The 17386-nt window shown below is 43.9% G+C and overlaps 1 protein-coding gene across 11 annotated transcripts in view; it reads left to right on the top strand.

Moving 5' to 3' along the window:
- Positions 1-17386, top strand: part of AP2B1 (adaptor related protein complex 2 subunit beta 1) — a 159778-nt gene that overhangs the window by 26426 nt on the left and 115966 nt on the right. For all 11 annotated transcript variants that reach the window (XM_062175575.1, XM_062175577.1, XM_062175568.1 and 8 more), the window contains one exon: positions 1753-1998. In XM_062175575.1, coding sequence (XP_062031559.1) covers positions 1753-1998 — 246 coding nt within the window. The remainder of the gene's footprint in view (positions 1-1752; positions 1999-17386) is intronic.

The raw sequence follows: 17386 nt of genomic DNA, 5'->3' as shown, positions 1-17386 counted from the left end.
TTGAATTTATACTCCCTATACTTTCCAGATTCCCACCTCCTTTTCTGTTGGATTTGTAAAAAAATTATTTGAAAGGCAGAGAGTATGGGAGGAACAGACAGGCAGCCAGAGATCTCTCATTGCTTGTTCACTTCCCAAATGCCTACAGCATCTGGCACTCAATCTAAGTCTCCTGTATGGGTGCTAGGTACCCAACTTCTTGAGCCATCACTTGAAGCTCTCAGGGTTGTATGTTAGCAGGAAGCTGGAATTGGGAACAGAGCCAAGAAATGAGCCCAGGTTCTCCAGTGTGGAATGGAGGCATCCCAAGTAGGGTCTTAACCATTGGGCCAACTTCCTGCCCCTGTTTGCTGGATAATTTTTAAGCAAATCGTGAACATAACTTCATTCATTTTTTTTTTAAAACTTTATTTATTTATTTGAAAGACAAAGTGACATAGAGATCTTTCATCTGCTAGTTAACGCCAAATGGCCCCCAACAGCTGAATCTGGGCCCAGTTGAAGCCAGAAGCCAGGATTACTCCATCCTCATCTCCCACATAGGTAGCAGAGGCCCAAGTACTAAGGCCATCTTCTGCTGCCTTCCTTGGTATAGTAGCAGAAAGCTGAATGGGAAGCAGAGCAGCTGGGAATTGAACTGGCACTCTCTTTCTGTCTGTCTGTCTGTCTGTCTTAGAATCAGAGAGTGAGAGGCACAGAGAGATCTTTCATCCAAGGGCCCACATGGGCAGCAAGAGCCTAAGCACAAGGGCCATCCTCCACTGCTTTCTCAGGCCACCAATAGGGAACTGAACTGGAAGTGGAGTGGCCAGAACTAGAACTAGTGCCCATATGGGATGCCAGCATTGCAGGCAGCAGCTTTACCACTATGCCACAATGCTGGTTGCCAAAATTAGCATTTCTAAAAATAACTTCTTTATTTATTTAAACTTTTTTGAAAAATAACCCATATGCTTTATTATTTCTTATGGATGTTTTCTTCTTTTCCTATCTAATTATATTGTACCAAGAGAACATAACAGTTCATTCTTCCTGCCTAATGATTCATAGATGGAAAATATCACTGGGAAGAAATTAGTTTACAGTATTTAGAAGTTAGAGCTCTACATAGTTTTATATGGTTTAAAGAAATTTTGTGATGTAGGACAATTTAAAAGAATTCTTTCTCAGTGTCCTACTTGAGCTATATTGGGCAGCACATGCTAGTAAAGGAAAAGCTCTATTATTACCTTGGAGGGCCTGGTCTGCTGTTTAACTCGAAGTACTGATGTCTGCCTTCAACTAGCTCCTACATTCTCCTTTATTTTCTTGGTTCTTAGCCCCAGAAATCTAGCCCTCTTTTTTCTCTACTTGATAGTAATGAATTGACAGAGTGGGACAGTGTCTTTCCAATTCCCCTTTATTTTCCTATACCAAAATACAAACCCAAAGGCCTTTTCTGCTTTTAGGGCAGATCCACTAAGGGCTGTGGATGCAACATACCAATTTGTTAGGCTTCTACCTAGCCTTGGAATGAATTCTACTGGACTTTCTTTATTGTGAATATAAACAGTTAAATGAGTTCATAACCTAAAGTCTTAAATCAATGATGAAGCCTTGTACTTAGGAAAAGAATAGTGTAGGAGATTGGGTTCGAGGTAGAATGTAACTGGATGCTTGAATTAATGAAATCATCCTTTGTGACTCATGGACTGGACTGTTTACTTTTAGTCACCAGATACACTTAGAGTTGTTTGTGGATGTTTTTTGCAGGACTGTGAAGATCCCAATCCTTTGATTCGGGCCTTGGCAGTCAGAACTATGGGCTGCATCCGAGTAGACAAGATCACAGAATATCTCTGTGAACCCCTCCGCAAGTGCTTGAAGGATGAAGATCCCTACGTTCGAAAAACAGCAGCAGTCTGTGTGGCAAAACTCCATGACATCAATGCCCAGATGGTGGAAGATCAAGGATTTCTGGATTCTCTGCGGGATCTCATAGCGGATTCAAATCCAATGGTAATAGACTTCTACTTTTACAAAGAGAGCAGTATTTAAAATGGGTCTTTTTTTTTTTTTTTTAAGATATATTTATTTATTTGAAAGTCAGAGTTACGTAGTGAGAGGAGAGGCAGAGAGAGAGAGAGGTCTTCCATCCAATGGTTCACTCCCCAATTGGCTACAACGGCCAGAGCTGTGCCAGTCTGAAGCCAGGAACCAGGAGATTCTTCTGGGTCTCCCACGCGGGTGCAGGGGCCCAAGGACTTGGGCCATCTTCTACTGCTTTCCTAGGCCATAGCAGAGAGCTGGATCGGAAGTGGAGCAGCCAGGTCTCGAACTGGCGCCCATATGGGATGCCAGCGCTTCCAGCTAGGGTGTTAACCTGCTACACCACAGCGCTGGCCCCGTGGGTGCTTGTTAAGGCGTGTTTAACACAACCTTGTCTTTGAGACGTTGGATCACAGGATACCTGTGGGAAACAAGACTTCTGTGTGTACTATAGATGGTATATCTCATCCCTGAGGCATTTTTGAGGTGCAAACCAAGCACTCAGTACAAGAGTTTTAAATCAGACATTTGTATTGTACCTACTCCTGTATTTGCTCAGAAACAAACTAGTACTTTCATTTTCTTCAGATTGTTATTTAAATTTTTACACTCACATTTTTTACTTCAAAAAGTCTATGGGAAAATGGAATTAAAATGTGTGTTTATCTTGGTACCAAAAATAAAATGAAATCCATACACATGAGGGGATTTTTTTTTTTTCTTTTAAGGTTTATTATTTATTGAAAGGCAGAGGTGGGGGGAGAGAGAGAGAGAAAGAGATCTTCCATCTGCTTGTTCACTTTCCAAATGCCTGCAACAACCAGGGTTTGACCAGGCCAAAGCCAGGAGCTAGGAACTCCATTTCAGTCTCCCTCAGGGATCCAAATACTTGAGTCATCTTCACTGCTCCCAGGTGCATTTGTAGGGAGCTAGACCTGAAGTGGAGCAACTAGATCTCAAACTGGCACTCTGATGGGATGTAAGGTGTCACAAATGCCAAGAAGATGAGGGAATAAGCTGCTTTCTTTAAAGTGCTCTCCTTTTTTTCTAACCCAGTATTTACTTGAAGGTGAATAACAGTAAGAATCAGTTGGGGGCAAGCGTTGTGGCCTGCAAGTGTAGCTGCCGTGTAAGTGCCAGCAGACCATAGTCTCTGCTGCTCCACTTTCTTTCTTTCTTTTTTTAAAGATTTATTTATTTATTTGAAAGTCAGAGTTACACAGAGAGAGAGGTCTTCCATCCCCTGGTTTACTCCCCAGTTGGCGACAACAGTCGGAGCTGCTCCTATCCGAAGCCAGGAGCCAGGATCTTCTTCCAGGTCTCCCATGTGAGTGCAGGGGCCCGAGGATTTGGGGCATCCTCTGCTGCTTTCCCAGGCCACAGCAGAGAGCTGGATCAGAAGTGGAGCAGCCAGGACTTGAATTGGCTGGCATGCATTTGGGATGCTGGCCCTGGCAGGTGGTGGCTTTACCCACTATACCACAGCACCAGCCCCACCCCCACCCTCCGCTCCACTTTCAATCCAGTTCCCTGTTAGTGGGCCTGGGAAAGCCTCAGAAAATGGTGCAAGTGCTTAGGTTCTTTCCACTCACATGGGAGACCTGGATGGAGCTTCAGGCTTCTGATTTTGGCTTGGCCCAGCTCTGGCTGTTGTGGCTGTTTGGGGAGTCAACTAATGAATGAAAGACTATCTCTGTCTCTCATTCTGCCTTTCAAATAAATAAATAAATATTAAAAAATTATTCAGTGGCTAATCTTAAATATTTTTTGTTGAGCATTTTGAATAGTTGGAATTTGCCTGAAATAGATACTCTCTCTCTCTTACTTGCATATTACCTGCTCAGATCTCTGCTTTGACATCTCCTTTAGTTCACCTGATTCTGTTGGTATCCTTGGCTTCTGTTTGTGATCCTTCAAAGTTAGTATTAAGGTCACAGAATGAAGCAAACTACATTTTTTTAAAAAGTGTTCATTTATTCAAAAGTCAGACCTACAGAGAAAGATCCTCCGTCTGCTGGTTCACTCTTTAGATGGCCACAATGGCCAGGGCTGGGCCAAGCTGAAGCCAGGAGCTTCATTTGGGTCTCTCACATCTGCAAGCCCCAAACCACTTTTTTTTTTTTTTTTTTTGACAGGCAGAGTGGATAGTGAGAGAGAGAGACAGAGAGAAAGGTCTTCCTTTTTGCCGTCGGTTCACCCTCCAATGGCCGCTGCGGCCGGCGCATCTCGCTGATCCGAAGCCAGGAGCCAGGTGCTTCTCCTGGTCTCCCATGGGGTGCAGGGCCCAAGCACTTGGGCCATCCTCCACTGCCTTCCCAGGCCATAGCAGAGAGCTGGCCTGGAAGAGGGGCAACCGGGATAGAATCCGGTGCCCCGACCAGGACTATAACCCGGTGTGCCGGCGCCGCAAGGCAGAGGATTAGCCTGTTAAGCCATGGCGCCGGCTCCAAACCACTTTTTAAAGGTACTTAAGGGGCTGGCACTGTGGCATAGCAGGTTAAGTTGCCACCTGTAGTGCTGGCATCCCATTTGGGTGCCAGTTTGAGTCCCAGTTGCTCCACTTCTAATCTAGCTCTCTGCTATGGCCTAGGAAAGCAGTAGAAGATGGGTGAAGTGCTTGGGCCCCTGTACCTGCATGGGAGACCCAGAGGAAGCTCCTGACTCCTGGCTTCGGGTTGGCCCAGCTTTGGCCATTGCGGCCATTTGGGGAGTGAACCAGTGGATGGAAGACTTCTCTGTCTGCCTCTGCCTCCTGTAACTCTGCCTTTCAAATAAATAAATAAATCTTTCAAATAAATAAAAGAAAAGTATTTAGGTCCTAACTAGCATCAGCCGTATTTTAGCCATCTCCTAGGCTTGGGGGTAGGTATGGATATGGGTATGGAAGTGCTTTAACCATGATTTCTGACGGAAAATCTTCACCAGTGTTAGAAGTCAGTCTTGTTCTTCTCTCACCCAGGCAGTACTATGTGACACTTTCTAAAAGTATTCATAAAGAAATAAGTGTATAAACCAATGAGATCTACTTTTAGAGTGTTTAGCTGCTACCAACTTATGTTTTTGGCATTGCTTTTAATTCTGAGCAACTGCTTTTGAAATTCTGTACCTGAGGACAGATGAGGAGATGAGAAGTATTTTAGCTCCAAGCACCAACCAGATGAGCAGAATATCATGTACCCTGTGGAAACTTATTAAATATTCAGAGGTGCTCAGAATGGATTGAGGTGAAAATTGAACTCACATAGGCAACTCCAGTTTGAGGGGAAAAAGGGTCTTTACACTAAATGCCTAGGCCTGTAAAATTAGATGGTCAGGCTGAAGATCAGCTGAAGGTTTGATAGTAAGGAATTTTTTTTTTCTTTTTTCTTTTTCACCTGAGTAGCACTTAGAGATCTTCATCCTGCTCAGTTGAAAGGAGATTCTTAAGCAAGCCTATAGAGAGGGCTGGTTTTCATCCAGTCCATGGTACTCACCTGAAATATACATGCCGTTTATTTACTTATTTTGCTTTTTTATTGTTTTTTTTTAAACTTTTATTTAATGAATATAAATTTCAAAAGTACAACTTTTGAATTATAGCGATTTTCTCCCCATAACCTCCTTCCCACCCGCAAACCATCCCATCTCCTACTCCCTCTCCTATCCCATTCTTCATTAAAATTCATTTTTAATTATCTTTATATACAGAAGATCAACTTAGTATATACTAAGTAAAAATTTAAACAGATTGCACCCACACAGACACACAAAGTATAGAGTACTGTTTGAATACTAGCTTTACTGTTAATTCACATAGTATAGCATATTAAGGGCAGAAATCCTACATGAGGAGTAAGTGCACAGTGACTCCTCTTGTTGATTTAACAATTGACACTCTTTTTTATGACATCAGTAATCACCCGAGGTATGCTCTTTTATTGTTAGAATCTTCAAACATACTCACAACTAGAGAATACATGAATACAGTAAATAAGTGAGCTCATTTATCTTGATGAGATCAGAGCATCTTCAGTTCATGGCAATCTTGTTTTATTTTTCTATCTTACTGTCTGTAATTTAAGCAAGTAACATATAAATGAATATCTATTTTAATATGCTATAATGTATTAAGCAGGAGAATTCTGGTAAGAATTCTTGACCTGTTTTTACTACAACAAATCATAAAGTGTTTGGGGAGATATTCACAAGTATTGAGGAGACTTTTAGAGAAAGTTTAAGGTTACTTGGTTGGTCTGTGAGAAACTATTTCAGGAATGCTTCTTGTCTCTTTGCTGCAGGTTTTCTTAGAACTGGCTGTCAGCATTAGATACCAAATTGTTGGGCCTACTCCTCTCTAAATAGAACATCTCTCTGCATTCTTGTCAGGTTTCTCACTAGCAGACATTTTCTCTGCTATTGTTTGACATACTGCTAGAGGGCTGCCCATAATGTAAACTAAAAATGCCCTCACTTTTAGTGACTAAATCTGTATATGCATGAGCCTGAAAGCTGGGTGCCTCCTTTAGTCTTACGCATGGAGTCCATTGTTTGCCTTATTCTTGTTGTAAACTTGTTTTACATACATGTCATTTTTTTTCTTCTTCTTCTTTTTTTTTTCTGACAGAGTGGACAGTGAGAGAGAGAGAGAGACAGAGAGAAAGGTCTTCCTTTTGCCATTGGTTCACCCTCTAATGGCCACTGCGGCCGGCGCATCACACTGATCCGAAGCCAGGAGCCAGGTGCTTCCTCCTGGTCTCCCATGCGGGTGCAGGGCCCAAGGACTTGGGCCATCCTCCACTGCACTCCCGGGCCACAGCAGAGAGCTGGCCTGGAAGAGGGGCAACTGGAACAGAATCTGGCGCCCCGACCAGGACTAGAACCCGGTGTGCCGGTGCCACAGGCGGAGGATTAGCCTATTGAGCCGTGGCACCGGCCATATGTCATTTTTTGAGTGTTTGATTCATTTTAGTGAGGAACTGAAAAGTTTAGTCTTAAGAGCTAACGAACAAATATACATACACCTATTTTTGATCTCAAGTCCATGCTTTTCTTCTCAAGTGTATGTCCTGCTTTGTACCTTAAAGAATTTGCAACTATCATTAGAACACTGATTTTCCTTTTATCAGTGGAATCACATGCTACTGAGGGGAGACAGATTGAGTGCACGAATGTAAAGTGGCATCCAGGATCTAGTGGTCAAACATCTAGAAAGTTTCTAAGGCCTATGATGGTCGTGTGTCATTGGGAAAAGAGAAAGTTAAATTTAAGTGCCTTCTGTGCTAAGCACAATGATAGGTGTGTTTACTTTGAGTATTTTACTTACTTCAGCTCTCATGTCTGCCCTGTGAAGTAGAAGTTACTCCATGTTACCGATCAAGAAATGTTCACTCCTGCAGAGAGATAAAGGAGCTATCCAAGGTCATGCAGCTAGCAGTCAAGAGGCAGGATTCTCATCTGGTTCTGAGACCCAAAACCCATTGTTAGTTACTGCCTTCATGGATGTATGTATATATGATACCATGTTGGTATGTGTGTATGTGTATGTGTGCATATACACATTTACAATTTTTATTTTCTTAAAATAGTCAGAATTTTTGAATACATAAAGATCTCTAGGTATCTGAGCACTGTTTTATTAAGGAAATCTTCTCAGTTTTCTTACTCTGATAATGGATATGAATCATTTTATTACTGCTCTGAAGGACTGATTTTCTTCCACTTTTTCTGAGGCTGCTCCACGTGGTGGCAGCACTGCATCAGCGAACATTAGATTTTTACAAAGGAGGTGAACATTTCCTGGGCATCTGCCTTAGTTTCCTGTAGACAGCGTCCTAGATGTGAGAACACCAGCACACCTGCAGTGAGGACTTTGAAGTCTTCTGAAGTAAAATGTTGATCAAGTGCTGATCTTCAGTCCGATTCTTAGTGGCAGTGTGCCTTATATAAAATAACAGGACTTTATTAATTTTCATTCCTTGTCTTTTTTGAATATCATTCACACCTCATTTTCCTATAGTAATTTTATCACTTAATGCTTTTTTAATCTGACTTTCATGAAATATTTATTGAGAGAAAAAATGGACTTTAAAAAAATTTGTTTTCAAGTTTATTTTCATTTATTAAAAGATGGAATGGCAGAGAGAGAGAGAGAGAGATCCTTCCATCCATGGGGTTTACTCCACAAATGCCTGCAACAGCCAGACCTGGGCCAGCTGAAGCCAGAATCCAGAAACTCCAAGTACTTGAGGGATCATCCTCTGCCTTCTCAGGTGTATTGCCAGGAAGCTGGATCAGAAACGGAGGAGCCTGGGATTTGAACCAGCACTCAATGTGGGATGTGAGCATCCCAAAGCAGCGGCTTAACCCAGTGTACTGCAATGCCTGCCCCAATTTTTTTTTTTTTTTTTTAAGATTTATTTACTTATTTGACAGGTAGAGTTACAGAGAGAGAAAGAGAGATAGAGAGATCTTCCATCCCCTGGTTCACTCCCCAGATAGCCACAACAGCCAGAGGTGGGCCAATCCAAAGCCAAGAACCAGGAGCTTCTTCCAGGTCTCCCATGTGGGTGCAGAAGCCCAAGTACTTGGGCCATCTGCTGCTGCTGTCCCAGTCACATTAGCAGGGAGCTGGATCAGAAGTAGAGCTGCCAAAACTGTAACTGGCTTCCATATGGGATGTCAGCACTGTAGACAGCAGCCTTACCCTCTATACCACAGCATAGGTCCTGAGAGACAGCTTTTATCTGCTAATTTGTTTAAGAAGATTTATTTATTTATTTATTTATTTATTTATTTGAAAGGCAGAGCCTACAGAGAAGGAGGGAGAGAGCGATCTTCCAGCAGATTTACTCCCCTAATGGCCGCAACGTCCGGCGCTGGTCTGATCCACAGCCAGGAGCCAAGAGCTTCCTCTGGATCTCCCATGTCAGTGACAGGGACCCAAGTAGTTAGGCCTCTGCTTTTCCCAGGTGCATTAGCAGGGAGCTGGATCAGAAATGGAGCAACTAGGACTCCAGCTGATGCCCATATGGGATGCTGATGTTGCATGTGGCAGCTTTACCCACTATGCCACAACAGTAAATCAGCCCTTCATCTGCTGATTTACTCCCCACGTGGGCACAATGGCCAGGATTGGGCCAGGCTGAAGCCAGGAGCCTGGAACTCTGTCCAGGTCTCCTATGTGGTTGGCAGGGGTCCAAGCACTGGCTCATCTTCTGCTGTTTTCCCAGGCATTTTATCAGGGAACTGGATCAGAACTGGAGCAGCCAGACCTCAAACCATTGCTTATATGGGGTGCCAGCATTACAGGGCAACTTAACCTGCTTTGCCAAAACACCAGTGCCTAACAGTATCTTAAGATATTTGAATAATGAACTTTATTGTTTGTATATCTTGTTTCCATGTAATCACACCTCCTTGCCATAATGAGATGTGTTGCTTCAACTAGGTAGTTTTTTTTTGTTTTTTGTTTTTTTTTTGACAGGCAGAGTGGACAGTGAGAGACAGACAGAGAGAAAGGTCTTCCTTTGCCGTTGGTTCATCCTCCAGTGGTCACCGCGGCTGGTGCACTGCGGCTGGCACGCTGCGGCCGGCGCACCGCACTGATCCGAAGGCAGGAGCCAGGTGCTTCTCCTGGTCTCCCATGGGGTGCAGGGCCCAAGCACTTGGGCCATCCTCCACTGCACTCCCAGGCCTAGCAGAGAGCTGGCCTAGAAGAGGGGCAACCGGGACAGAATCTGGCGCTCCGACCTGGATTAGAACCTGGTGTGCCGGCGCTGCAGGCAGAGGATTAGCCTATTGAGCCACAGCGCCGGCCCTCAACTAGGTAGTTTGAGCTGTCACTCCAATGAGGAAGATAGGGGAAAAATGGAACAATATAGGATGTAACATGGTAGGCATATTATCAGTTAACATTCCAGGCAGTGTTGTGGCTTAATTTATAAACTATAAGTTTCATTTATTTTAGAGGGGACAAAAATTTAATTAGTACAGCATGCCATTGTCTGCTTGAAGAAATGAAAATGACTGAAATGCTTAGAACAAATAAATGTGTTCCTGTGCTTTACCTGTTATTTGAAGCAGCTCAATAAAGGAGACAGCAAGATTCCAAACTATTGCTGATTTTTAAAAGAGGATAAAAATATATAAACTGCCTAGTATTTCTTCATAATTGTTTTGGTCAATTATTCTACAGTTTTTATTGTATTCACATCTTCAAGGGCAATGGCCAAAAGAATTGTAAATTGAACAGAAAAATGGAAGCATAAATCTGTTCACTGGTATGATCTTTAAAGTCATTGCTGGAAATCAAAGGGTTCCAGATAGTAATTTAGTTAATAGGAAGTCGCTGTACTGGAAAGTGGTAAATTCCTTGGATTCCCAGACTGTGTGAATGAGTGAAATTGGAATGCAAGGTGAAAAGCATTCCAAGAGACAGGGAGATGTGTGTCTGTGATATTTCACTCCTAACCTGTATCTAGATTTTCTTTTGGAGTCCTTTCTTGTGGGATTCTTTTCATTGTAAACATACCCACTGTTATAATTTACTCTTTTTTTAAAAATGAGGTTAAATTTATGTCCTCAGAATTGCTACATATTAGATAGGTATAGCTTATACTCAGATTTTATAGCTAGACAGTAAATCAGACCTCTAAAATGCTGCCAGAATACGATTATCTCTGAAATACGTGAAGTAGAATACGTTCTTCTCCTTGTATAAACCTGTGTGTCACCTTTGCCTGGAAGTAATGTTTGATTTTATGTTATCCTTCCATACCCTGGCTCTTCTCTCTTTTCTCCTGGTTGACTTTGCATTCATATTTAAATATCATCTCCTTCTGCTGAACAACTCTGAACTTATGCTAGGTCTGTTTCCTTATCTGGAACTTTAGTAGCAACTACCTAAGTTGTTAAGAGGACTGGAAGGACATGGTTAATAGATTTTAGCTCTTATAGTCTTTTATGTCTTAGTTCAGTCACTCTAATATGTATGAACTAAAAAGTAAGATACATAGGACTTACTAAAAAACATTTGGCAGCCAGCGCCGGCACACCGGGTTCTAGTCCCAGTTGGGGCGCTGGATTCTGTCCCCGTTGCCCCTCTTCCAGGCCAGCTCTCTGCTGTGGCCTGGGAGTGCAGTGGAGGATGGCCCAAGTCCTTGGGCCCTGCACCTGCTTGGGAGACCAGGAAAAGCACCTGGCTCCTGGCTTCGGATGAGCGCGGTGCGCCAGACGCAGCGGCCATTGGAGGGTGAACCAACGGCAAAGGAAGACCTTTCTTTCTTTCTTTCTTTTTTTTTTTTTTTTTTTTTTGACAGGCAGAGTGGATAGTGAGAGAGACAGAGAGAAAGGTCTTCCTTTGTGCCATTGGTTCACCCTCCAATGGCCGCTGCAGCCAGCACATCGTGCTGATCTGAAGCCAGGAGCCAGGTGCTTCTCCTGGTCTCCCATGCAGGTGGAGGGCCCAAGCACTTGGGCCATCCTCCACTGCCTTCCCGGGCCATAGCAGAGAGCTGGCCTGGAAGAGGGGCAACCGGGTTAGAATCCGGCGCCCTGACTGGGACTAGAACCCGGTGTGCCGGTGCCGCAAGGCGGAGGATTAGCCTGTTAAGCTACGGCGCCCGCCAAAGGAAGACCTTTCTCTCTGTCTCTCACTCACTGTCCACTCTGCCTGTCAAAAAAAAAAGAAAACATTTGGCAAACTCCAAGGGTCCATAGGAACTTACAGAGTGAGAAGTCTGAAGTTAAGGCTGAGAAAGATTTTTCTAGGATTGAATGTGATTTTATATTTATCATGGTACTTCAGAAAGTTCATGGAAGGCAGAATTAAAAGATGAATTTATTTTGGTGCAAAAAATATTGTATATTTCATAATGTACATTTTCTATGAACTTTCTGATGACCCCTAATGTGTATATGTTTAATATCTGTTTCTATAAAGTGTTTAATATCTGTGTATAGCAATGTCTGTAGAGGGTGAGAAGTGGGGATTGTTGAGTTGCAGTCTCCCAAAGAACCTAACTTTCAATAATTGTGAGGCAAGATGAATAAAAGGGTTTTATTTTGTTTTCACTTCTTTGTAACTTAGATGTCAACATAAACATTTTTTTATTTATTTTTTATTTATTTTTTTAAAAAGATTATTTATTTGAAAGTCAGAGTTACACAGAGAGAGGAGAGGGAGAGAGAGAGAGAGAGAGGTCTTCCATCCAATGGTTCACTCCCCAGATGGCCACAACGGCCGGAGCTGCGCCGATCCGAAGCCAGGAGCCAGGAGCTTCCTCTGGGTCTCCCGCGTGGGTTCAGGAGCCCAAGGACTTGGGCTATCTTCCACTGCTTTCCCAGGCCATAGCAGAGAGCTGGATCGGAAGTGGAGCAGCCAGGTCTCGGACTGGCACCCATATGGGATGCCAGCACTTTAGGCCAGGGCGTTAACCCACTGTGCCACAGTGCTGGCCCCAATATAAACATTTTTTTAAAAAAAGATTTATTTATTTATTTATTTGAAAGTTAGAGATAGAGAGGGGGAGACAGAAGAGAAGATCCTCCATCTGCTTGTTCACTCCCTAGATGGCTGTAATGGCTAGGGCAGGGTCAGGCTGAAGCCAGGAGCCAAGAATTCCATTCAGGTTTCCCATGCGGTTGGCTGAGACCCAAGTACTTGACCCATCACCTGCCTCGTTGGGTGTGCATTAGCAGGAACCTGAATTGGAAAAAGATCAGAAGTTGAACCTGTCATGCTGATGTGGTGACTTAGCCAGTACACCAGACACCTGCCCCAAGATGCCAGCTTTTTATAAATTAAATCATGTACTGAGAAAGCCCAGTTAAGAAACTCTGTTTACAAAATCATTTTAAAACAAAATTTTCTTCAAAAACTGCTTGAAAACTTGAATTATTCTGATTTTAGAACAACTTGTTTTATGAGAGAAATGTTGGTTCTCTAGGGGAGAAATTTTTTTTTTTTTTTTTTTGACAGGCAGAGTGGACAGTGAGAGAGAGACAGAGAGAAAGGTCTTCCTTTTTGCCGTTGGTTCACCTTCCAATGGCCGCCGTGGTAGCGCTCTGCGGCTGGCGCACCGCGCTGATCCGATGGCAGGAGCCAGGTGCTTCTCCTGGTCTCCCATGGGGTGCAGGGCCCAAGCACTTGGGCCATCCTCCACTGCACTCCCGGGCCACAGCAGAGAGCTGGCCTGGAAGAGGGGCAACTGGGACAGGATCGGTGCCTGAACCAGGACTAGAAACCAGTGTGCCGGCGCCGCAAGGCGGAGGATTAGCCTGGAGAAATGTTTTACATAGTTGTCTCAATAGTTCAGAATCAAAGTGATAATGTAAGTTAAGCATACCTTTGTTTTAGTACACGATTAAGACAAGGCAGTTACTGCAAGGGTTTTTTTTTGTGATGTTGTATTGTTTGGAAATGGCTCTCTCTCTCTCTCTCTCTCTCTTTTATTTTTTAAAAGGATTTATTTATTTGAAAGGCAGAGATAGAAGTCTTCTATCTGCTGCTTCCCTCCCCAAATGGCTGCAATAGCCAGGACTGGGCCAGGCCAAAGTCAGGAGCCAGGAACTTCTTCCAGGCCTCTCACGTGGTTTCAGGGGCCCAAGCACTTGGGCCATCTTCTGCTTTACCAGGAGTGTTAGCGGGGAGCTGGATCGGAAGTAGAACAGCCTGGACTCAAACTGGTGCCCAAATGGGATTCCAGCTCTGCAGACTGTGGCTTAACCAGCTACACACCACAGCACCAGCCCCCAGGAAAAGGCTCTCTTAGTAGAAGGGAGTTTTAAGTTTCCAGCTATTTTTGAAGTTTATTTTAGAAAACAGACAAAATATGTACATAGCACAAAATTTCAAAGAAACACAATAACAAGTGAATGGTCTTATATACCTTAACCACCAATTTCTTTTTTGAAATTAGTCTTTCTTTATTTTAGATTCAGCTTACTTTGTTCTCATGGCCTACTGACTGGGGAAACTGGAAAACATTGCCTTATGGTCCTGCTTCATTACATTTCTGTAAATGTAACAGTATGAAAATAGGAAGATGAAAGCGGAGAGGTAGAATGGAAGGAATTTGGAAAGGTTCTAGACTTTTGATATTGGGAGTGGAAGAGTGTCTCCTGGTCAGTGACTTGACACAGTGACTGTTTGGCAGTGATCTCTTTTCTCTGTGCAAACATTTCTCTTGCCAAACATAAACTTCTAGTCTGGTCTTTTTGCATCTTTTAATTAGACTTAATTTTCTCTGTTTCCTTTCTTGTTACAATGTGATAGTAAGTGGAAATTACCTATTTAAAAACCAGAACGTGGCCGGCGCCGTGGCTTAACAGGCTAACCCTCCGCCTTGCGGCGCCGGCACACCGGGTTATAGTCCCGGTTGGGGCGCCGGATTCTATCCCGGTTGCCCCTCTTCCAGGCCAGCTCTCTGCTATGGCCTGGGAAGGCAGTGGAGGATGGCCCAAGTGCTTGGGCCCTGCACCCGCATGGGAGACCAGGAGAAGCATCTGGCTCCTGGCTTCGGATCAGCGAGATGTGCCGGCCGCAGTGGCCATTGGAGGGTGAACCAACGGCAAAAGGAAGACCTTTCTCTCTGTCTCTCTCTCTCACTATCCATTCTGCCTGTCAAAAAAATAACAAAAACAAAAAAACAAAACAGAACTTACTGGCTACCTTACTCATTTGGTTAAATATCCAGTTGCTTAAGAAGATAACAGGAATTCTAAGTGCTCATCTGTTGAGCATTCTTTTCTTTCTGTATTCCCCATTGTCCTCTTTAATTTTCATGATTCTCATATATTTCCTATTATCAGACCTTATATTAATTTTTTTATATGTGAAAAGGGTTTGATTGGCAAGTGGGAAATTGTGATTGGAGGAGAATCTTTTTTTTTTTTTTTTTTTACTTTTTAAAAAATTTTTATTTATTTTTGACAGGCAGAGTGGACAGTGAGAGAGAGAGACAGAGAGAAAGGTCTTCCTTTTTGCCGTTGGTTCACCTTTCAATGCCCGCTGCAGACGGCGCATCACGCTGATCCGAAGCCAGGAGCCAGGTGCTTCTCCTGGTCTCCCATGCAGGTGGAGGGCCAAGCACTTGGGCCATCCTCCACTGCACTCCCGGGCCACAGCAGAGAGCTGGCCTGGAAGAGGGGCAACCGGGACAGAATCTGGCGCCCTGACCGGGACTAGAACCCGGTGTGCCGGCGCCACAAGGCTGAGGATTAGCCTAGTGAGCCACAGTGCTGGCTGGGAGAATCTTTTTTTATATATAATCAGTGAAACAACTTCTATCATATCTCATATTTATGGAATATTTATATTCAGCCTCACTTTGCTCATCTTTAATAACACCTGGAACCTTCATTATTAAACATGATTTTGAACTCATTTTTACAGGGCTGTGGGTAGTATTTTTGTGTGTTCTGCAATTTTTTTCCCCCAGAAGCCTTTTATTTAAGGAATACAAACTTCATGTATTTCATAAATACAACTTTAGGAACATAGTGATTCTTCCCATTGTACCCACTGTCCCACCTACACTTCCTCCTCTCCCTCCTCCCTCTCTTATTCCCATTCTTATTTAACTAAGATCTGTTTTCAAATAACTTTATACACATGCGATTACCTTTATACTAAGTAAAGAGTTCAACAAATATTATTTTAAAAAAAAAAACTTCGCCGGCGCCGTGGCTTAACAGGCTAATCCTCCGCCTTGTGGCGCCGGCACACCGGGTTCTAGTCCCAGTCGGGGCGCCGGATTCTATCCCGGTTGCCCCTCTTCCAGGCCAGCTCTCTGCTATGGCCTGGGAAGGCAGTGGAGGATGGCCCAAGTGCTTGGGCCCTGCACCCGCATGGGAGACCAGGAGAAGCATCTGGCTCCTGGCTTCGGATCAGCATGATGTGCTGGCCGCAGCGGCCATTGGAGGGTGAACCAACGGCAAAAAGGAAGACCTTTCTCTCTGTCTCTCTCTCTCTCACTGTCCACTCTGCCTGTCAAAAAACAAACAAACAAACAAACAAAAAAACAACAACAGTTGAGACAAGGACTGTTAAAAGTCATTGTATCTCAAAGTGTAAATTTCACTTCTGTAGATTACCTTTTAGGTGCTCTATTAGTTATCACAGATCAGGGAGAACATGTGGTATTTGTCCTTTTGGGACTGGCTTATTTCACTTAGTATAATGTTTTTCCAGTTTCATCCATTTTGTTGCAAATGACAGGATTTCTTTTTTTTTTTTTTTAACACTGTGTAATATTCCATGTTGTACCTGTCCCATAATTTCTTTATCTAGTCTTCAGTTGACGAACATTTGGGTTGATTTCATATCTTAGCTATTGTGAATTGACCTGCAGTGTTTTGCAATTTTTAAACAACTTGAAGTCATTTGTTGTAGATTTATACTTTTTTTTTTTTTTTTTGGATAGGCAGAGTTAGACAGTGAGAGAGAGACAGAGAGAAGGGTCTTCCTTTTCCATTGGTTCACCCCCGAAATGGCCGCTACGGTCGGTGTGCTGCGGCCGGTGCACCACGCTGATCCAAAGCCAGGAGCCAGGTGCTTCTCCTGGTCTCCCATATGGGTGCAGGGCCCAAGGATTTGGGCCATCCTCCACTGCACTCCCGGGCCATAGCAGAGAGCTGGACTGGAAGAGGAGCAACTGGGACAGAATCTGGCGCCCTGACTGGGACTAGAACCCAGTGTGCCGGCACCGCAGGCGGAGGATTAGCCAAGTGAGCCGCAGCGCCAGCCAAGTAGATTTATACTTTTTAAAAAAAGATGTATATTTCAAAAAAAAAATGTATATTATTGGCTGGTGCCATGGCTCACTTGGTTAGTCCTCTTCCTGCGGCACCGGCATCCTATGTGGGCACTGGGTTCTAGTCCCGGTTGTTCCTCTTCCAGTCCAGCTCTCTGCTGTGCCCTGGGAAGGCAGTGGAAGATGGCCCAAGTGCTTGGGCCCTGCACCCGCATGGGAGACCAGGAGGAAGCACCTGGCTCCTGGCTTCGGATCGGTGTAGTTCTGGCCATAGCGGCCATTTTGGGGGTGAGCCAATGGAAGGAAGACCTTTCTCTCTGTGTCTCTCTCTCACTGTCTAACTTTATCTGTCACATAAAAAAAAAAATGTATATTATTTATTTGAAAGGCATAAATAGAGAAGGAGAAATAATCTTCCAGCTGCTGGTTCATTCTCCAAATGGCTGCAATGGTCAGGGCTGGGCCAGGCCAAAGCTAGGAGCTTCTTCCTGGTCTCACGTGGGTACAGGGGCCCAAGTAATAGGGCCATCTTCCCAGGCACATTATCAGGGAACTGGATCAGAAGTGGAACAGCTGGAACTTGAACCGGTGATGCTGGTGCTCCAAGTGGAGTGTTAACCTTCTAC

The sequence above is a fragment of the Lepus europaeus genome, chromosome 18 (assembly GCF_033115175.1).
Source record: "Lepus europaeus isolate LE1 chromosome 18, mLepTim1.pri, whole genome shotgun sequence".
Lineage (NCBI taxonomy): Eukaryota > Metazoa > Chordata > Mammalia > Lagomorpha > Leporidae > Lepus > Lepus europaeus.
This window is presented reverse-complemented; position numbering and strand designations above follow the sequence as displayed.